The sequence below is a fragment of the Xiphophorus maculatus genome, chromosome 14, assembly GCF_002775205.1.
Source record: "Xiphophorus maculatus strain JP 163 A chromosome 14, X_maculatus-5.0-male, whole genome shotgun sequence".
Lineage (NCBI taxonomy): Eukaryota > Metazoa > Chordata > Actinopteri > Cyprinodontiformes > Poeciliidae > Xiphophorus > Xiphophorus maculatus.
In genome coordinates this window covers 6,986,698-7,009,104 of record NC_036456.1, presented here as the reverse complement: position 1 = coordinate 7,009,104, position 22,407 = coordinate 6,986,698, and the positions used below count along the sequence as shown (strand labels likewise).

At 38.8% G+C, this 22,407-nt stretch overlaps 1 protein-coding gene across 2 annotated transcripts in view; it reads left to right on the top strand.

Moving 5' to 3' along the window:
* Window positions 1-22,407, top strand: part of LOC102220024 (diacylglycerol kinase eta-like) — a 74,172-nt gene that overhangs the window by 40,907 nt on the left and 10,858 nt on the right. For both annotated transcript variants that reach the window (XM_023345992.1, XM_023345994.1), the window contains 14 exons: window positions 7,163-7,273; window positions 7,405-7,485; window positions 9,672-9,776; window positions 9,972-10,104; window positions 12,597-12,703; window positions 12,836-12,961; window positions 14,297-14,399; window positions 15,787-15,946; window positions 16,034-16,142; window positions 16,510-16,649; window positions 17,011-17,098; window positions 18,142-18,233; window positions 19,798-19,897; window positions 21,736-21,801. In XM_023345992.1, coding sequence (XP_023201760.1) covers window positions 7,163-7,273; window positions 7,405-7,485; window positions 9,672-9,776; window positions 9,972-10,104; window positions 12,597-12,703; window positions 12,836-12,961; window positions 14,297-14,399; window positions 15,787-15,946; window positions 16,034-16,142; window positions 16,510-16,649; window positions 17,011-17,098; window positions 18,142-18,233; window positions 19,798-19,897; window positions 21,736-21,801 — 1,521 coding nt within the window. The remainder of the gene's footprint in view (window positions 1-7,162; window positions 7,274-7,404; window positions 7,486-9,671; window positions 9,777-9,971; window positions 10,105-12,596; window positions 12,704-12,835; window positions 12,962-14,296; window positions 14,400-15,786; window positions 15,947-16,033; window positions 16,143-16,509; window positions 16,650-17,010; window positions 17,099-18,141; window positions 18,234-19,797; window positions 19,898-21,735; window positions 21,802-22,407) is intronic.

Below are 22,407 nucleotides of genomic sequence, written 5' to 3'. Positions count from 1 at the left end.
TTGTCTAAGTTTATCCCATATTTGAGATCTACTGATACAATATTCTTATTCTCTTGTAGATTCTGTTAATGGGACACTCCTTCATATTCTTTTGTTACTTTGGGTTGTTTTTGGACACAAAAATCTAATTTATGGCAGAATTATGATCTCTACATGTTCTAAAGCTTTGATCGGCTGATTAGCGGTGTGAGACAATCCATATTTTGGTATTGACCCAATATTAAGTAAATGCAGGCCGCCGACACCAACACTGTTTTTTAATCCAAGTTTAATATGTCTGACTTTTAGGTGTTTTTGTGGTTTTTCCTTTAAATTGTTTTGCTAAAACCTGGGACAGAATTTAGTTTGTCTACAAATACTTTTGTGACATATTTAGGGCCGTCACGATAACACATTTTACTGGATGATAAATTGTCCAGGAAGTTAATGCGATAAATGATAACAAAGTTGTTTTTGTACCATTTTCAAGTAATATAATTGCAATGGCATAACAATGCAAAAACACATTCTCAAAATCAATAAACTCCTAATGAACATTTAACACTGGAAGACATTTTAAATATCCAAACTAAATACACAAAACAACAGAAACAAGAAATAAAATGAATTGTAAAATCTTTTAGAGCAGAAAGGAGCGAATAGAAACGAATGGAAGAGACTGAAGACTTTTATTATATAGTTTTTTGGTAGAAAATAAAAAATTATAAATCATACAAATGAAAATTATTGATCTTGTTTTAATCCATAATTTGATTGATTGTGACAGAATTAAACATGTTAACATGGTTTGTGTGCATTTTTCCTGAATAAACAAAGTGCAAAAAACTCATTTGAGACCAAATTGAAACAAAATCTCCTTTGAGGTAGAGTTGAGAAGCTACAATACAAAAATAAAAGCGGGAATCGGAATCTGAAGTATTGATCCGACAATATTAACAATAATGTTTATTTTTATTTTCAGCAGATTTGCCATTTTGTTTAAGCAGAAATCTTTGCTCTATCTTTGGCCCTTCAGAACAAGAGGTGGAGACATTACAGGAAGCTCCATGATCTTACGTGCTTATTGTATGCTTTGCACTCTCACTTTCATCGGAATTAACTCCTATAAACTTTCACAGGTATTTATAGTATCAGAATAAACAAGTGATACATGTTTACCTGTGAACGTGTTTGGCAGCCTGCTCACTGACGCACCTTGGCTGGTAGTGAAGTAAGCTGAGCCCTGGCAGAACCGGATGTCTTTGTAAACATCCAAACACTTTAACATTCTAACATTGTGCACAGTATTTTGATTCTGGGAAATACCAAACTAGTTTTTCAGTGTCCATAGACATGCGTCTCTTATTTAGCGGAAACAGAGAAAATGTGTTTTTTCGACTTTAGTGGAATATTGATGAAATTTGTATTGGAAACTCTACAAACATGCATGTTGAAAATAAAGCTAAAAGACCATTTTTAAGTGACAGGTCATAGTTTTTTAAAATGGCTGAAAACGTCACAGAAAACTCATTTAATAGGTTTGTTAAACACTTTTAAATGAACTCTTGCTGCTAGCAACATTAATACAATTCCCGGTTAGCTGATCGGCCCAAAGTGTTCATCTTCTTTCTTCACTGGCATTTAGACAGGTTCTCTGCAGGCTTCAATCAGCTGACCTGAGCTGCTTATCTTCCATTATTTGCCCTCATTGTTAGCAGTCAGATTTTATTACGCTTTAATGTGGAGAAGTTCTTCATTTTGTCCACAAACGGGTGAGATCAGTATGGCCGCTCGGTCTTCTCAGATTTCCGACTTCTGTAATCTGTCGGCCGGGTTTTACGACGTGAGAGCTGAAGGTCGCTCCTTGATGCAGGACAAACGCTGACAGACGTGTGTTTGTACGCGCGGCTTGACAGATAAGGGGAGAAAAGACCCGTATACAAAAAACCAGCAGATTTGAATCGGACAGATTTATGTTCAGGTGTCCTTCAGAGCCGTCGGTGGCTGTGTGCGCAGCTTGCGGATGTTCACATTTACTTCCCCGTTCCTCTGTTTTATGCCCGGGCACTTCAGGTCTGCAGGGGCCGATTGTTGTGATGTGATTAGTCCCGCTCTAATAAATACACCAGTCTGTCTGACAGTATGTCTCCGAGCCGAGCAGAGCCGTGTGACCACAAGCTAACAGATGATTTTGGTTCCATGCACCACACACTTCGTGTTTGTGTATAGTATGTGTCTGCTGATGCTGTTTGCCCTTTGCACTTTCCTAGTTAATTTATTACCTGATTTGCCTTTTGGGACAACATGAGAGACTTTTGTTCCAAGGGCCTCAGCTCCATTAGAAGGACGAAGTCTGGAACAATTCCTAAATGTATAATTTATTGCTCAGGTTCTTTGAAAGAGCAGCTTTATGTGCTCACACTTACAGTACAGCAGTAATCATTTTATAATTTTGAGTAAACACAATAGTGTCTCATAGCAATCACTAGACAATATTGAAACAGAGCGCCAGCTGCCACACCTAACATGTCAACAAACTTGGTTTAGCTTCTTTCTAATTCCTCGGATAACCTTCGACACTAAGGAGGCGCAAACCTTTCGAACTTTTACAAACGTCCAGATATATTGCGAATATAGCACCATCACACTATGCAATGCTGTTACCACGAAGGATTGTTTTTACTACAGTGGCTTTTATTCCAACTGTTCTGAACTTGGATTTTACATGCTAATGTAATAATTAGCTTGTTGGACGGAGTCTCACACTGGACACAGATAGGATTGACCCCAATGCTACAATCTAAGGGTGTTGGAAGCAGAGACCAGAAGAGGAGAGACGAAAACAGGAATATATCACCTGATATCGCTCAACCTTCTCTGGAATGTAACTCCAGAGAATTAATTATTTGCTGAAAACCCATTTATTCATTGATTTTTCTCATAAAGCAAACCTAACATATTTAAAAGAAAACACAGCTTGGGAAACTGAAATTCCTTAGTACAGTGCTACTTGACATGCTATTGGCTGGTGTTTGCTAAGCAGCCAATCTCGGAGCGCCATTTATTCTTCTGGTCGCTGATTGGTTGTACAAGAGCAGAAGTAAGGAAGACTATAGATGCAGGGGTGGGCAATCCTGGTCCTCGAGGGCCGGTGTCCTGCAACTCTTAGATGTCTCCCTAATCCAACACACTTGAATCCAACAGCTGAATCACCTCCTAAGTGCAGTCAAGTTCTCCAGAGTCCTGCTAATGACCTCATTATTTGACTCAGGTGTGTTGAAGTAGAGATACATCTAAAAGTTGCAGGAGACCGGCCCTCGAGGCCTGGAGTTGGCCACCCCTGTGCTAACCTCTGAGTTAGCTGGTTAGCTCTGAGTAAGATGGTTTTAGCTGTGCGTATTCATGCATGTCAAGGCGCATTTGTTGTGCGAGCTATTAATTTAATCAGTTATAAGTTATGTTAGATGTGGTCTCAAGTATTCATGGATTTTACATATTCGTTGGCAGCTCTATGTTCCTACCATATACACCCATATACTTGATGTCCACTGCTGCACTGTGCTCCTCCAGCAGGTAGATTTAGGTTTAAAATAATGTATTCATTTAATTTAATGTTTCTTGATGATTAGGATGATGGCGAGCTTCAAAGACGTCTGTACGCATCAAAATCAAACTAACGACAAATGTTTTTGGTAGCGTGTAGCTAATGCTAACTTTTGATGCAGTAGAATAAAAAAAATTTTCTCCGAAGAGTTTTTGCAGCACTAGTGGCTCGTATTTTTTCTGACAGTAGGCAGACAGGAAAGAGGGTGGGGAGAGGGGGGAGGACATGCGGCAAAGGTCACCGGGTCCTGGAGTCGAACCCGCGACGTCCGCATCAAGGACTAAGGCCTCCAAACGTGGGGCGTGCTAACCCCTGCTCCACCACAGCACGCCCCAGTAGAATTAATTTTGACTTTTCTGTTTTAGATGAAAACAGTCAGATCATGTTCCCGTATTATCGCTGTGTCTACACAACAATGTCAAGAGCAAATGCTTGACGTGTTCTACTTTCTTTTTATTGGCTGCTTTAAGAAACAAAAACTCCAGATTGGCTCCTAATTCATGGCTCCTGTCAGAGCAGCTGTTGCTGTGTTGGAATATCCTGTTTTGTAGGGAGGTTGTTGAACCCTTGATGTTATCTCTGATGCTGCAGGTAGCTTACAGACCTTTACACTTTGTGCCTCTTTTATTGCTTCAGGTCATCGGCAGCCCTTGATTTTATCGTGTTTTTTTGTAATTTTACTGGAGGTCATTGTTTTGCAACACGTCTTGAGTTATCTTTCTTCCTCTGTGCTGACACACTCCTGTTTCCCTTTTCATTTCTCTTGCTAATGATCCGTACCACAAGCCAATCTGTCACTGCTGCATCATGAGTCCCTTCCTCTCATTCCCTGTTGTTGTCTCCAACATGATGGCGATAGATTTTTCTCTCCCTCAGGGGATGAAGGCACATTTATTGTGAAAAATCGTAAGGACCTGACATAAGGTAGGATATTTCACGGTTGAACAAGTATTAAAGATAAATACAATGCAATACGCTACGCTAAGTGAGATTGGCAATGGTGATGCATTAAATTAATCATTTAGTCTGTGTTTCTTTTTAAATTAAAAATCTCAATTACAGGTATTTATAGTTTGTTGTTTGTAATTAAATCAGCCCGCGTCTTTGAGACTTGATTCTTTATTCACAACATCATTTATATAAATCTATACCAGTACCTTTTTCCTATGTATTCTCAGTTTTATAGTGAGGTTCAGCAGATTTCTGCTTTTTCCTTTGAAAGCAACACTGTCACACTTTCTATTCTACATTCATGTAGAGCAACAATTTTCTCTTTATTGAGCGCTTTCATTGTGAAAAATGAAGGAATTTCAAACAATACTTAGAAACATTTCTCATCAATTTAATAGTTCTTTACAAAAATGTGATTTAGAGCAAATTTTTTACTTTTTGCAAAAGGTGAAGTTGTCAATATGGTTGCAATTTTTTTGATGAGCTATAATTATAGAATACTGCTGTGAGTGGTCACTCATAGAAAGTACACAGCTGACAATTTAAATATATCTATAATAAATATGTTAATACAATTAGCATAGCTAGCATTATTAACTGTTAGTATTTCTGCCTGTTTTTTCTTAGCGAATGAAGACCCCTAACTGTGAAATTTTCATAACGATGAAACATTTTGCTTCAGTACGTTCAGCCCTCCTCTTATCTGCTGAAGTGGGTCAGTTTTCCTCATCACTTATTTGTACACAACAGTCAGAATGCCGCCAAACCTGCACAGCAGAAAGTAGCAAAGCATCAAAATGACCAGCGCCTGCCAAAAGCTCTCTGTTGTAGCAGCAAGAATTTAAAAAAAAGCTAAAATGTTACTGTAGACAAAACATTTTCTGTTAGATTTGCTTCATGTTTTGTGCTTCGTTTGATTTCAATTTTAAAAACTTCACCAGCAGAGAAAATCGTGAACTTTGAATCGTCTTCATATTCCAGACACTAGATGGTTTCCCCTTGAACCTCTTATTTAGGAGCCACCCGGCTCATCACTCAGACATGTTTTTGTTTTTAACATTTACCCCGCAGTATACTTTGCATGATAAACTCCTGAGATCACATTTGCCTGTTGAGACATCGGGAATCCTGTTTCTAAACCTTTGTACTGACTGCACCGGTTTTACAAGCTGAACCACTGAAAACAAAAGATTTCAAAACTGCAGGGCCCTTTAGATTCCTTTTTTATTGACATTGCTAAGCTTATCAGAGAAGATAAGTTTTGTTTTGTTTTACTGCATTTGAAAATAAACCGTAGATGTTGCAGACTGTGTTAAAGCGACACCAGTAACACATACTGACACGCAGTATTTATCTGTGAAACACCGCGGAGCGCGTCACGCGGGCTAATCTGATCGGAGCCGCCTCGGCCCTCCTGCAGGATTGTTGCTGCATTAGGTGATAAATGCACAGGTTCACGGGTAACGTGCCGAGAGTTTTAAGATGCTATCTGTCTCTCTGCCTGTTTGAGGATCGGTTTACGGGAAGCGCAGCTCTCCATGGCGATCTGAAATTGATTGCCAGTGGCTCTCAGGGCATGTACTTGTAAACAAACGGAGTAAAGGGAGGAAATGATTAGGCCTGTCGCAATCAATCAATTAATTGCATGCATTTTTTAAAAAAGTTTATTTCACCAAGATTAAAACCCCTCGAAAAATAAAACCGTCTTTCAAGGAAGTCCTGGCCAAGAGGCAGCAACGAATGCAGCACAGAAAAAATACATAATGAAGAAAATGTCAAGTTGTAAAAAAACACACAAAAAAATTTAAGCAAGCTCAATAATTTCCATTTTCATTTATTGTTTTTCTCTTTTCTCTGTCAAAAACTGGACAACAAAAGTCTTCAGTCTGATGTTTGGTCTCAACTATCCCTTTTTCAAAGGACAATTGTGTTTAGAGAGTCATCATAATTAATGATATTTGTTGTTCTGTTCATTTATTTTGGATATCTGTCTTTCAGTTCCAGTGTTAACTGTTTATTAGAACTTAAAGTTTATTGATCTTTGAGAATGTGTTCGTGCATTACTATGCCACCAGCATCATATTACTTGACAACGGTCTCAAAACAACAATATTATCGCTCATCACAGTAACTTCTGGGACAATTTGTCGTCCAGAAAAATTTATTGTGACAGGCCCACAAATCATAACATGTTGCATCGAACACAGTAGAGCTGCTGGGTTTTGAGCGTCTGGTGTGTTTTGGTTATGCAAGTCGTTTTCTCGTTGCTACGGATGACTGAGCGTCTGCCTCTCCCCCCCTGACTGGTGCTCCTTGGTCTACCATCAGTGATGAATAATGGGGCAGTCTAAAATAGGCAGCATGCTTCCAACAAACTGGTGGGTGTGGAGTGGGCTTTGAGGAAAGACTGCAAACGCACCAAAAGCAGCGTCAAAAACCTGTAATATTGCTCCTCTCTTCATCTGGTGTGAGTTTGTTAGCAGAAAGTCGTCCTAGTAACAAATTCCACTCTGTTTTCCTTCTGTTTATGTGTGAAGCCTAAGATGGATAGCTGCTACGTGACAGATTTTGTTTTCCCTTGGCTTTTTCTTACCTTCTCCACCTTTTTTGGGCCTTTGATCCTGACAGAAAAGTGTGAAGGAGGGAATCCTGTTAAAGCAGACCAGCTCCTTCCAAAGATGGAAGAGGAGGTACTTTAAACTCAGAGGGAGGACGCTCTACTACGCCAAAGACTGCAAGGTACAGAAATGAGCTCTGGTGCCCTGTGCTGCTGTCAAACCGATGCAGCATTGCCAGTTGCACTCTGTTGAACGTTTTCTTTAAATCTGTGACTGCATGTGTTAATAAGGAACCGTTTGTTTCCTCGTCAGTCCCTGATTTTTGATGAAGTGGACCTATCAGACGCCAGCGTGGCCGAGACCAGCACCAAGAACATCAACAACAGTTTCACGGTGAGCAAATCACGGTTTGTAAATGCCTCTGTTTTAAATGACTAAACATTCAAATGTAGTCCTGGGCTTCAAGTTTCAGCTTTCTTTTAAAATTCAGAAATCACAAAGTGTAATTTCAAAATAGATGTTGTGTTCGATCTATTTGATCACAGGATTATTTTGTTTGGAGTTTCTTCTTTAACATAGTTACAACTTTCTACATATAATCTAGTTATTTGGTTAATATGTAGAGATTCTGCAGTTAAAAGTAATCTTAATTTGTTTAAACTAATATTTTTCCAAATTTATTTAAAATCTACATGCAGTTTATTTACACATTTTGTTTTTTTTAAAAAGCAGCACATGTGATTTTAATATGACAAACTCTTACAAACTTAAACTTCACTTTACATTTCATCAGTGTTTCCTTCTCTATAATAAAACTATGGAGTGTTTTGGGGAAATAAATTAATTTCCAAGCACCGTCAGGTGAAATCACTCAGTCAGGTTTTTTGCATATTGTGCACAATATAGAGAGCTTGTAAGACAATAATGGAGACGATAAAGGATCCAAAACATGGGAGAGACAGTCCCAGCCTTGTGAGTATAAACCAAACAGGTTCGTTTGGTGAGAGTTCATTTCATATAACATGATCAGCAGATGTTATCTAATAATAATTTTCCACCACAAGTGTAAAAATGCTTCCTCTATGTTTTGATATGACTCATTGATAATTTACATACTTTCTTTGTGGCTCATTGTGTGAGAATAAATCTGTTGGGAAATGTTCTGCTTAGTAAACAAAGGGCTTTCTCTGTAATGTTGTAACAGTTAATAACATAATATATAATATAATAAGTATATATTAACAGACAGACACGAAGGAAGGTGCAGCGACCAATAAATTCTTTCTTTTACTGCTCTGTGTTTAATAGTGGGACGTGTGAACAGACACTGATTTGTGACAACAAAACCACTAATTACTCATTTATTTAATATTCTAGGGCAACAAAGAATCACCGAAGAGTTTTGTTTAATTTCCAGTTTTTGTCTCGTATAAAGTTTTAACCTTCAATACTGAATTAAATTTCTCTCGAACTAAAATTAACAGCGTTCATAAATTGCTTTTCTAGCCTTCCTGCTGTCAGACATCATTAGTCATTATCAGAGGCAGCATCCCACAGTGATGGTGTGAAGTCACTGGAAAGCTAGTTTTTATTATTTTAAAACAGTAACAACATCTTTTATTGGTGATTAGCACAGTTAGCCTAGCTAGGTGCAAACAGCTGTGGATTCCTTAAAGACTGCAGACATTTCAAGTGACAGAGGTAAATAACACAGTAGTACAGAGCAAAGTTGCTGTAATATATAAACCTCTCATTGTCTGTTGATCTCTTTTTAAGTAGCACATTTAATAGACTGGTTTCCTTTTTAATAACTTCTAAAAACCACAACACATTAGAGATGCTGAAATGCTCCAACGCTGAATAGCTAACTTTAAATCTGCTTACATCTGTAACACCTTTCACACCAAAGAGTGTTGCTACTGCAACCATTCATCACTTTTTATTACATGTTCATTTAAATACAAAAAATCTGATTTTTGAGTTTTCAGCCAGCCTCATTGAATCCGATTCAGGACAAAACAAACTGATCTCAGTCACCAACCTTTTTCTCGGTGCAACTCTACATTTAAATAATTAAATATTAAGATTCCCTCCATATTTTTCCCTACATGTAACTAATAGCAGCCGAGGTAAACGTGCAACATCTTTGATACTCTAAATTTCCCATTTATTCTGAAGATTAAGTCATAATGTTGCAAAAGTAACTCCTTTAATGAGTGTTTACTGAGTTAAAGTGGGAAATAAAGTGACTTTATTTCCTGCATCTGTAGGAGTTTGGAAGATTGTTTGTTCAGGATGCATGTTTCTCATCTAGAGGCTCTCATTTGTATGCTGTTGGCACACCTTATGGTAATTTTTGTTTTGCCATCAGAAGTTCAAAATAGTTTTTTCTTTAGATACAAGTGGAGACATTCATCAGACTGAGCTGTATTTAACTTTAAAGTACTAAACACATAGAGCTTAGAAATCAGCGAGCTTGGTTTGTTTGATCAATTTTTAACGTGGAAATAAATACAAATACGTCAGATTTGTTTTAGTAAAAATGTGCTAATCTCAGAACGCACCTCTGTCCTTCACAGGTGATCACCCCGTTTCGTAAACTTATGCTTTGTGCTGAAAGCAGGAAGGAAATGGAGGACTGGATCACGGCCCTTAAATCCGTTCAGAAATGGGAAACCTATGAAGTGAGCGTCTCTAATCTCTTACGCACTCTGCTTTCCTTATGGAGTAACTTCAACACGATCCTCTTTGTCTTATCTTTGCCTTCTGTCTTTTTCCCCCACTGTCTTCCATATTAAAGTTTCTCGATCAACTGTGTAACATTTTCTGCAGCCTTTATAGTGTCAGTTTGACACAAAATTGTCTTCTGCTCGGCCCAGGCCAGCCAGTTCAACATGGAGCATTTCTCTGGGATGCACAACTGGTACGCCTGCTCACACGCCAGACCCACCTTCTGCAACGTCTGCAAGGAAGCCCTGCCAGGCGTCACCTCCCACGGCCTGTCCTGTGAAGGTACTCACACACACACACACCCCCACACACATTTTAGAAGTAGTAATTGGATATAGCATCTGTACACACACCAATTGGGAGCTGAAGTTAGCTGTAAGTGCTTCCAACCAAGTTTATTTGGGTTGCATATTTCACCATCATCAATACATATCATTTATGTTAATCAATGATCCATTATTACTTGTTCAAAGGCAACTCTGAACTGCTGGGTTTTTAGTCCTGATTTAAGGGAGCTCAGTGTTTCGGATGTCTTGCAGTTTTCCAGAAGTTTGTTCCAGATTTCTGGTGCATAGCAGCTGAAACTTTGAGCTAGTTTTATTTATTTAAACATTATGTCGTATTAAATGAAGCATTTTTTCTTCTTCTTGGTGTTCAGCGTTGACAGAGATTTATAACTCTTTCCTTCAAGGCAGATTTGACTAAGTGATAGCTGCGGTTCACCATCTTTCATATCAAACCGGAAAATCTGAACTCATATAATGTCTTGAGCTCAGGTTCCAATAAACGCGTTTTATTACTATTCAGGTTAAAATTTCTCTAAGAACAATCCAGAGTCCTGCACAAATCCAGTGCAGCAAACAGCAAAATTACTAACCAGCAGTTATCAGCTTTGCATGCAAAGCTTAAACAAGAATCAAACCAGATTGTCAAGTCCCACATCTTGATAAATGATTAAACATAAATGCCACACAGTCGTTGCTTTCTGCAGTTTCTGCTTTTACAAGTACATTTATACGAGCTGGGCAAAAAAGCTTAAACAGACCAAAATAAGGGATTTTGCATATGTTGCCTTGCAAAAATATTCATTCTCTTTTAAACTTTTAATTTGTCAATTTATGTAATTGGAATTTTATTTGGTTGTCCAACACAAAGAAGTACACACACTGCAAACACACAAAATCATGCTAAGTATTTTTGATCTAGTTTCTGGTGCAAATATTTTTGAAATAAGGCAACATTAACTTTTCAGCAAGATATCGGAGCTTGCTTTAAGTGAATATCACCTTACAAATGCCAAAAAGTACTAGTTACACTGGCAGATTATTTCATTTGTATCAAAGAAAAAAACTCTTGTTATAAATTAAATAATATGCCAGTGGAACTATGTCTTTTTATGGATTTTAAAGAAGCATTAATGTAAGTTAGTTTGGTCTACTAAGATATTTGCACTAGAAACCAGACCACAACCACTTTGTATTTTTGCTGTGTAAATGTGATGTTGGGAAAAAAAACAAAAAAACATACAAAACATAGTTTTAATGTTATGTGTAAATTTGTTCTTTTACAAAGGAAAATCTGAAACCTTTCACATGACTCTTATAGATAAAACCTTAAATGCCTTTAGAATCCACCTAAAACGTGAATAGTGTTTCTGCGAAGGCCTCAGAGTTTTGTTGGAGAACATGAGTGAACAACACGAAGAGCGACGAACGCAGCACACAGGTCAGCGATGACGTTTGAAGTTACAAAGTTCAGTCGTGAAATAACACCCCAGGCTTTCGAAGACTACCCAATCCATCATTGTGCTAGAAGAGCATTAATCAGGGAAGCAGCCAAGTAACCCGCTGCAGAAATCCACTGCTGCGGATGGACGACGCTGTCAAGAGAACAACTGCTGGTTGACCTTTTATGGAAGATTAACAACAAGAAAACCCATAATAAGAAGTCATGTTGCAGTTTAGCTGAAACCACATAGCTGATGTACGAAATAAGCTGGCTGACGTCAACAAAGATCAAATTTCACAGTAAAATGTAAAACATTTTGTCTGGCAGGAAACCAGTGCTGCGTATCAGCCTGAAGACACCAACACTATCGCTGCAAAAACACAAAATCAGTATTTCTTTTCATCTAGTTTCTAGTGTAAATATCTTAGTTCACTCAAAACCAGACAGCAAGTAATTTTTTAGCAAGAAAGAAGAGATTGTTTTAAGTTAATAGTTCCTTAATATTGATAAAGTACTAGTTCCACCGACAGATTATTTCACTTGTAACGTCGGAAAAATGTTTTGTTGTAAGTAAAATGATCTGTAAGTGGAACTAGTACCTTTTAAAATCATTATTAAGCTCTTGCGTCTTGCTGAAAAGTTACTTGCAAGTTAGTTTTGCCTTATGCACTAAGACATTTGCATTATAAATTAGATAAAATATACTTGCTAAGAGTTTGTGTTTTACTGTAAAACACGGTGGTGGCAGCATCATGATTGAAGTTTCACTTCAAGTCATTTAAAAAGTCCTGAATCCAACTGAGAATCTAAAGCGAGATTTGAAAATTGCCATTTATAGATTTTCTTTCACCAATTTAACAGTCATTTATTGCTCGTTTTTCACTTCAGAATTATGGTCCAAATTGAGTTGGTTCAAAGCATTTAGTTAAAATATGACAAAATGTGGAAAAATTACATCCATACTGTTACGAGATGTTCAACAGACAAACCTCAGGACAAGCTGTAGTTAAAACTAAAACTTTAAAAAGAAGTTTTTTCTTTTTCAGTTTGCAAGTTCAAGGCTCACAAGCGCTGTGCTGTTCGCTCCACCAACAACTGCAAGTGGACCACGCTGGCTTCCATAGGGAACGAGATCATTGAGGACGAGGACGGGGTGAGACATTCATCAGCTCTACTCTGAACAAAATTCTACGTTTTTCTCTGAACAAAGACACCCAGAAACAGGCCGTTCCACTTTAGCAAAGTGCTTTCATCACGTTGCTGTGTTTCCTGTGTCTGTTCTCAGGTGTCCATGCCACACCAGTGGCTGGAAGGCAACCTGCCCGTCAGCGCTAAATGCGTGGTGTGTGACAAGAACTGCGGCAGCGTGCGGCGGCTGCAGGACTGGCGCTGCCTCTGGTGCAAGGCCATCGTGAGTGGGATTGATCTCAGCCTCCTTCCTGTCAAAAATTGTCATTTCACATCAGCGTCGTTTGTTTAGAGCCGAAAGTTATTTTTAGCTCAAGAGAAGTTTAAATGAAACGCGGCGTCATCAGGGATGAAGATGAAATTGGAGCCATAGGGAGTTTCCGGTTCGGGTTTATAACAGCATCAGAGCTTCTTATTGTTTTGTTTTGGGGGTTTTTTTCTTTTGATGCAAGACTTTAAAAATGTTGGATATGAACACGTTACAGAGTGTTCTGTGCAGACAGTACGTTCGTCACATCGTCTTTGAGGCAAAGTGTCAACACCTTTCACAAGGAAATGTAACAGAATGTAGCAAAGCAGCTTCTGATACATGTCTTTCTATATAAAGATGTCTGTAAAGTGCCTCAACCAAATTCAAAAGATGAAAACTATCGCTGTTCCTAAACCCATTTGGGTAACACTTTATATTTAGTTGGCACTTTTAATGGACTTTTAATGCAACTTTGCATTGAAAGTGTCATTATTTACCAAATGATGCGTCATGACAACAGTTGTAAACTCCTTCATCTTCATAACAGGTTGTTTTGTCGTATTTATGACAGTGTCATGTCAGTCACACCCCATCAAATAAAGTGTTACCCAATGGGTTTATCATTAATGCCAACGTGTGATACATCTGAGTTTATGAAGCAAAAGAGTAAAAATGGACAGAAGACAAAACTACAGCAGACTTTGCTGCGTTGTAATTTGTGGGGCTGCAGTTACTAATTATTTTAGTAATCGATTACTCTACAACTGCTTTGTTGATACAAACATTTTAAAATCAATCAGTTGTACTTTATTGATCCTAAAGAAAAAATACATTACATTTCAGTACAGAAAGACAAACATAAACATGTGCATATGGGCGCCATCTTGGAACCCTAGAGGGGAAACGTTTTATCCACGTTGTGTTGTAAGAAAAACCTGGATAAATACATCTGAATCTGACCGCTGAGCTGGCTGTTCTCAGCAGATCCTACAGAGCGCCACGCTTCTACTTTCCCCCAATCCCACTTACCACAGGCTTCTTATGGAGTACACAAAGTCCAATCCTGAGCACATAAAAACACAGAGAGAGGCACAAGCACAAATGATCCAGAGTGGCATTTGTAAAGGTTACAGAACTGGCATTTGGTGGGTTTCAGTGGGATGTAACGACCTTTCTGCCACCACTGAAATCTACAATTACTGTGTCCACCAAATCACTGTGTGTGTGGGTGTGTGTGTGTGTGTGTGTGTGTGTGTGTGTGTGTGTGTGTGTGTGTGTGTGTGTGTGTGTGTGTGTGTGTACTTTCAGGTGCATAACAGCTGTAAAGAACAAATGGGGAAGGTGTGTCCCCTGGGCCAATGTCGAGTCTCAATCATCCCACCCACTGCACTTAACAGCATCGACTCAGATGGTGAGACAGCACCCACCCACGCACCCCCACACACACACACCCACACACACACGCAGCCTACTTTTCTATGTTCTGTGGAACCGACAGAAGGGAGAAAAAGCCGAGGAATCTCACTGGTCTGGTCTAAATGCTGGGAACAGGTTGATGTTAAGAGCCACGGCTTGATGAATGACTTTATTATATTCTCTAAATATCTGCAGACATTTTTCTGTTTTGTTTACAATGGAGTCATAAATTTAGATTTTGTCAACTTTTCATTTGTAAGCCGTATTTAGTTTTTCACTTGTTTACAGCTTTTTATGAATAAACATTGCCCTTTAAATACAAAAACAAGCTACAGAAATGCTGATATCTCTCTGTAGGAGCTGCAAATACCAACAAAGTTATCTTTTTCTTTCTTTCTGAATTTTTTTGTGTGTCATTTTCTCAAACAGCTGAAAGATTTCTGTCTCATCACCACAGCGGGTCTATAAATCCAGTAAAACCTTCTTGTTTACGGGGCATAATTTGTGGAAACACATCTTTCTAAAGATAAATATTTATTTAGATTTATTTGAACAGGAAAACAGTCTGATTTTTCATATCATTTCTGAACTCGTTGTTTCTACACAGGAGCCTTTCTGTCCAGATCAATGATTAGTTATTTAGTAGCAGAGGCGTCGTCACACCAAGTGTGTTGGAGGAAAACAGAAACAAGTTAGAGAGTTGACATTTTAAGCTTTCTTTAGCATCTTAAATGAGTGACGAGCACTGTTAGCTTGCTTAGCATTGATAGCATAGATAATAAACATCAGTTCCTGCGTTTTCTGTATTATTATTCATCCTTTTTCCAAAAAACTTGTAACATTTCCTATTTCCATATTTTCAATGCAAATAGACCGGGACTTAAAGTATAAAACAGACAGACTAGCTTTGATTAAGTTTTTTTCAGTAGCAGTGTTCACTGAAGAGTGTTGCCAGGCCAGCCTCAGTAGACAAACACTGACTGAAAGAAAGGCTAGATTTTTAACTTTACGGTCGGTCACTAATCGATCGTTTAGCAATCTGTCGATTTCTTGACGCATCCAGTTCAGATATTTTTCAGACTCGTCAATTTAGAGCAGGGGTGGGAAAACCTGGTCCTCGAGGGCCGGTGTCCTGCAACTCTTAGATGTCTCCCTGGTCCAACACGCTTGAATCCAACAGCTGAATCACCTCCTAAGTGCAGTCAAGTTCTCCAGAGTCCTGCTAATGACCTCATTATTTGACTCAGGTGTGTTGAAGTAGAGACACATCTAAAAGTTGCAGGAGACCGGCCCTCGAGGCCTGGAGTTGCCCACCCCTGATTTAGAGTGTAGCTGTTTTTTTTAAATTTAATTTTTCTTTAATTTCCAATCCTTGCCGTTAGGTTTCTGGAAGGCCACCTCTGGATCTTGTGCCAGCCCTCTCCTGGTCCTGGTGAACTCCAAGAGCGGCGACAACCAGGGGGTGAAGTTCCTCCGCAAGTTCAAGCAGCTTCTGAACCCGGCTCAAGTCTTCGACCTGATGAACGGAGGACCAGAGCTCGGGTACGTCCTGTTTTTGACGAAACATCGATTCTCTGACCTCACAACGCCCATCCACGTTCCGCGGTGATCCTCTCTTCCGGTTCGCAGGCTGCGGCTCTTCCAGAAGTTCGTGACGTTTCGCATCCTGGTGTGCGGTGGAGACGGCAGCGTGGGCTGGGTGCTGTCGGAGCTCGACAAGCTCAACCTGCATAAACAGGTGAGAACATGGATGAGAAACACAGTGCTGGTCAAGAATGGATATCCACTCATGACAAGCTGTATAAACAAAGAGGGGGGGGGAAGTATGTTTAATACCTGCTTAAACAACGTTTTTTTTTTTAAATAAAATGTTTATAAAATATTCCTATTCATTGAATATGACTATAAGTTTCTGAGTTTCTGCAAAGGCACTGGCTATTTCCACTAATCACTGTGGCATTAACGCCGTCTCACATCCGCACCTACACGGTTTTAATTCCAGATCCGTGTTCTGTTAATTAATAACCAAGTAGTCTGTGAAATAAGATTTGATCCACCTTTGCCGAGCATGACCTGACGTCTGTCCACCGTCTGCCTCTCCTCAGTGCCAGCTCGGAGTCCTTCCCCTGGGAACGGGGAACGACCTGGCCCGCGTTCTGGGCTGGGGCGGCCTGTGCGACGACGACGCCCAGCTGCTGCAGATCCTGGAGAAGCTGGAGAGAGCCACCACCAAGATGCTGGACCGGTAAGAACCTGGAGAGAAGGGTTTGCATGTTGTAACGTCCAAGCTTTCCAGCAGAGTTCAGTGTCAGCTTATGCACTTTGTGACTTATTGTTGCCAAATGAAACCGCTGGAAGAAGGCTTTTAGCTGGAATCTGAGTTTAAAGTTACCTCTGATGGAGAGTTCAGGACTGTTTGAAGACTAAAGCTGTTAAAAAATTCAGAAGAAAAAAAAAAAGTTTTTTCGCTTCAAGTTTAAACTGCTGTCGAGTTTTTCTTGATCTCCTGTCAGCTGCTTTCAAATTCCCCCACCGCCTCCCTCTGCTTCCCACCTGATCAGCCGCTGATAAAGTGTTTCATGTTAGGCCCATGTGTGTGTTTTCAGATGGAGCGTAATGACATACGAGGTGCCCCCCACCAATAAACACACGCCCACCGTGAAGGAAGACGACAGCCACGAGGCTCTGCCGCAGGTAAATCAGCCCGCAGCACTTTGAGGAGGCTGCCTGCCGTCGACAGATAGCATCCATAAAAACCGGGGCTTATAAAAACCTCTGAGGCATTGTTTTGGAAAACAACTGCTGGGAGTAGCGAAGGGAAGCCAAGGCAATCAGAGCCAAACCTCAGGGCGGCGGTGTTGACGAAGGGCAGCTGTGTGTTTGGAATGAAAGCTGAATTTTGACACTGCACTGCTAATGTGATGGAGGCGGTTAATAAGACTGTTCATCTCTACTCCACTGTCCCTCTGGTTACTTTTTTAAAGAAAACCGCAGGAGTGAAAAGCAATAATAATTTGGCCACAAAACACCCTTAAAAATGGTATTTTATTGCAGCAGCTTAATCTCACTTTAAAAAAATTTTTTTTTTTAGTGAAGATAATCTTGTCTTATGTATACCTTCTGCAGCTGATCATTACCTCTGTGAACTTTAATTAGTAATCCACGACTACTCTGGGGTATGAACTTCATAGAGCATCTGGCAGCGAGGCTGAATGAAGACTGCTAATTTACAGCGAGGGATGTTAATGTATGCAAAGCTCTCCGTGAGGGAACTACTGCAAAAATTGGCTTCTGAAGAGTCCCGAAGTTTTTACAATAACAGGGTGTTCGCACATCCTTGAAAAGTCTTAAATTTATATACTTAAAAAGTATTCCTTTAAATGTCAGAAATTCATTAAAATTTAAAAACTCAGACATCTTCACTGTGTTTTGTTACTGTTAACCATTTGCTTATTTCCAGCTAGCTAGCTAGCTAATAAACCTTTGTTAGCTAGTTAGCAGGGTTTGTTAGCAGATGGCTACCATCTGAGCTAGCTGGATGTATGACCTGACGTTATCACACCAGAGATAAAGCTATGCAGACATGATTTCTGATCCAGTTAAATCAAAATCCATCCTTTCCAGGGATTTCTTTTTTTTTTACAATCAGGTAACCCCCACTACTCCCCCCCCCCCCAAAAAAAAAAACCAGTCTTGTTTCTGTGGTTTACTGGTGGCTTTCTTTATTCATGCTTCAGATCCACATCACTCAGTATGCAGACTCCGTCGCCTGCCACCTGGCCAAGATCCTGGACTCTGACAAGCACAGCGACGTCATCTCCTCCGCCAAGTACGTGCCACGAATTCCTGCATTAAAACAGGAAACAGGAACACAGGTTGAAGTGTAGATACAAGGAGGAAGAAAGGTGTGGAAGGATGAGCTGTAAAACCAGGAGAAAGAGAGCGTCAACGATAATGAGAAAAAGAGTCTTCACGAGCGAATGTCCGGTCAGCAGGTATCGATTTCCTGCTCTGATCTTGTTTTAAGTGCAAACATGCACTTAAAGGCGCGAGTGTGTGCGCACGTCTAAGTGGAAGAGAGGGATGAAGCGTTATTTAGGGCTCGTCTGACTGCATTAGTGCACAGCAGTCTTAGCTTAGCCGCCATTACACAGCACTTTTCTCCACCATTTGGTTTGTTGCATTAAACTGATGGAAACTGTTCTGACCTGCTTCACGTTAGATACATGGAAAAGTATTCTGCACTGTAAAACAACTAAATCTTACCAAGTAGCTACTAGTTTCTAGTGTACAGTTGAAATAAGACAAAACTAACTAACAGGAAAAGATTTGACCCAAGTCATACATTTAGAAAAACTGTTATCACTGATACCGACCAAAATGTATGTAAACTTTTGAATTCGAGGAAAGTTACAAAAAATAATAATAAAAGATTTCCTTGTCAATTAGCAAATAGAAATAATTTTGGTAATTTTATCAAAGTTAAAACTAAAAAAGTTTGATCTGATTTAACTTCAGACATTGAGGAAATAAAATGTGTGTTTTTATTTTGAATATCTATCAAATGTAACTTTTCAGCAAGATGAAGGGACTTATTTTATCTAAATAAATCATTTAAAAACATACTAGTTCCACTGGCATATTATGTCACCTATAACATGAGAAAAATGTTTTTAGTGTACTTTTTTTCTGTTTTAAGGGATTATTCACTTAATCAAGCTCCTAATTCTTCCTAAAAGTTACTTGTAGTTTTGTCTTATTTCAAGTTTACTGAAATATTTGCTCTAGGTAAGATTTTTGTATTTTTGCAGTGCGTGTACGGACGTTCAGTCGGTAACAAAATGGATTTTGACTGTGTTGAATTTGTCACTGCTGATATTCACTTTACTGTCATATATGTGAGGACATTTCACCAGCATAAAGTACAGCTCTAATGGTTGCCTCTGAACATTAACAAAGCTCAATGGCCTCACGCTGATGAGGAAGACAAGCTGCTTTTAGATTTGAAGAATGTTTATTTTTTCTTTTTTGGGTAAAATTGGCATCATTCTGCTTTTTCACTCCCCATTATTAATTTTAAAATACACACAAATCCCAAATCCAATCAAGGCAAAACAAGAAAGAACAGGCGGTTTAACTCGCTTAAGATGATTTTATCTTTACTGAGTGCAGTGTGAGTTTGGAGAAAGTTGCCTGCTGACTCACCCAGCAGCAAAGTGCCAGATGTGAGTAAACAGTGTAAACAGTAGGCAGCAGCAGATCGCCGCCGCCGCCGCCGCGTGTGTGAATATCAACCCCCCAGCGTCATGAGTCATCAAATCTCCAGCGTGTCAATCATCAGGCATCATATGCTTGATGCCGAGCACTAAGCCAGATCTCGCCCGTGTCGGCAGGTTCCTGTGTGGGACGGTGAACGATTTTGTGGCAGAGGTGGGGAAAGCGTACGAGAGAGCCACAGAGAACAAGGAGGAGGCAGATGCCATGGCAAAGAAGGTAAAGTGTGTTTAATTGTGTGTGTGGGTTATGTAAGCACTTGTATAACACCAACGCCGGCCCCGTGGACTGATGGAGGTGTGTGTGTGTGTTTATAATGGAGTGACTACAAAACGCTGCACAACATCAAGTTTTATTACTTCTTCATGTGCGGGAGTCATTTTGGAGAATTATATGTGTAATTTCTAGTCCTGCATATGACATGTATTCTTACATCTACAATAAAAAAGTGCAAAACAATTTAAATTTACAATTCAAATTGGATAATATGGTCATTATTGCAGTTTTATATTTCAAACATTGGGAGGATGAGCTGAGGAACCGATCTGTTTATGTCTAATGGCATTTTTAGCTGTTTCTTCAGCTAAAATGCTACAGTAGAAATAGGGGGAAAAAAATAATTTCACCCAGTATTGATCTCCCATTTTTTATGCTTTTTACACAGTCTGCATCCTTAAAAAGTCTAAAATTCATGTATCTCAAATTAATGCCTTAAAATACCATTTAAGGTCATGTAAATTGGCCTTTAATGCCTTAAATTTTGTTGTGGCAGGACTATTTTATGTAGTTTTTTTTCTCGTGGATCTTTTCTGTCAGGCAAAAGTTTGAGTCACCCACAAACACCTTCACATTTCTGTTGTGAGGCAAGTTTGAAGTTTAATCCATAAAGTCCTTTAAAACGTCTTAAAAAGTCTTACATTTGAGTTGAGCCCTGCAGAAATCCTGTTTTTAAATAGTTGTGATGTCATTAACAGCGTTTGAGTATTTTAAGTGGTGATGTTTGTTATAGGCACATCATGATGGTTAACATTCATATCTGATATATAAAAAAAACACTTTAATCACCTAAACTGTCATTACGATTCCATATCATTGATTTTAAAATGTAAGCACATTTGCTTCCATTTCCTCCCTATTTTATGTAATTATTCTGAAAACCCGACACTGTTGACTGAGAACAGGTAATCTGCATACATGCTGCATGCCTGATTAAAAAGCACTGGCCAGATTTTCTTTATCAAAACTTCAAAAAGGAGAGATCCAAATCAGTGCTGCCTGAACCTTTTTGAATTTTTTTAACTCTTTTTTTGTACACGTTTTATTCTCTGTCAGACTTTATGTTGTTAGTTTTGAACTTTAATGGTATGTTGTCCAAGAAGGGGGCACAAATATTATTTTTTCCTGAATTATTTAAAGTTTCCCTTCTGACAAAAGAAATTTAAAGAAATAATCAGCCACATGCTGCATAGAAACAGTAATGTTTAATCTTCTTGCCTTACATGACTTATTATATTGATGCTGAGGCATTGCCTGCATTGCTTTTTCAGTAATGAACCACTTTAAGGGCATCCAGAGGAATTTTCTTTTCTTTATGTAAGCGTTGTTACTTGTGTTAAAAGGACAAAATTGGCAAAATGCAAATACATTAATATAATCTGTCTTGTGTTTGGATTGTATCAGTATCCAAATACCGATCTTATTTAAATGATTCATAAATCATGGGTGCAGCTACTTTATAAACAAATCTCTTCCAGTCTTAATCTTACTCATCAGCTAGGCTCAGTTTGTAGGAAGTCTAATGGTGCAGACAGTCTTAGAGCTGCTGTGTCACCAAAGTTAATGGCGCAAACTGCAGGAGGGAATGTCTTTTACAAACATCGGTCTTTTAACCCTGGTCACATTGTAATTTCATTTCCAAAGCTTTTGTGCATTAATCCTGTGCTTTAATCCTCAAAACTGTTTTATTTTCTCTTTGTGTGACTGTAAAACGGACTTTGAAGTCAGTCTAAACAATGGAAATACTTCTGTCCAATCCTTCCTCTCTGTTTATCTCCCAGTGCGCACTGCTGAATGACAAACTGGATTCGCTGGTGAAGGCCTTAAGCGAGGAAGCAGAAGCTCAGGTACAGGTTCAGTGATGATCAAAGGAGCCTGACATGCTGCGGGAAAATGGGAAAAACAAGCAAAATTGTTGGATTTTATATATAAACCCCCCCCAGCAAAGTAGGCCTGCTTGTCATCTTTGATGTAAGTTTCTGCAAGATTCATCTAAGGGACTACTGCAGAGAAATATCAAAAATTATTTTTATTCTGAACAATATTTAGAATAAACACAAGTTTTTTTATATATTTGTTCTCTTTAGTTTTTGTTTTCTGGTTGTTTGGTCAGATTAAATGACTGCATTAATGTACGCTTCTCTGTTCTTTTAATCCAATATGTTCACAGAATGATTTTTAAAGTTATTCATACCACTATAATATATTTAAATTCTTACAGACTTAAGCTAAAGACCTAAGCTAAAGTATTTAATTGGAATTATTTTTAGAGGACAGCAGGCTGAATCCAACTAGATGTCTGTGAATCCTTACAAAGTCTTTAAAAAGTCCTAGATTTGTGTGTCTAAAATTAAGGCCTAAAAATGTCTGAAATTCTCTTTGAAAAATGTAAGTTTACCTTAAATACGTTAATCACAAGTCTCACAAGGTTGTGACTATACGTTTTTCTCACA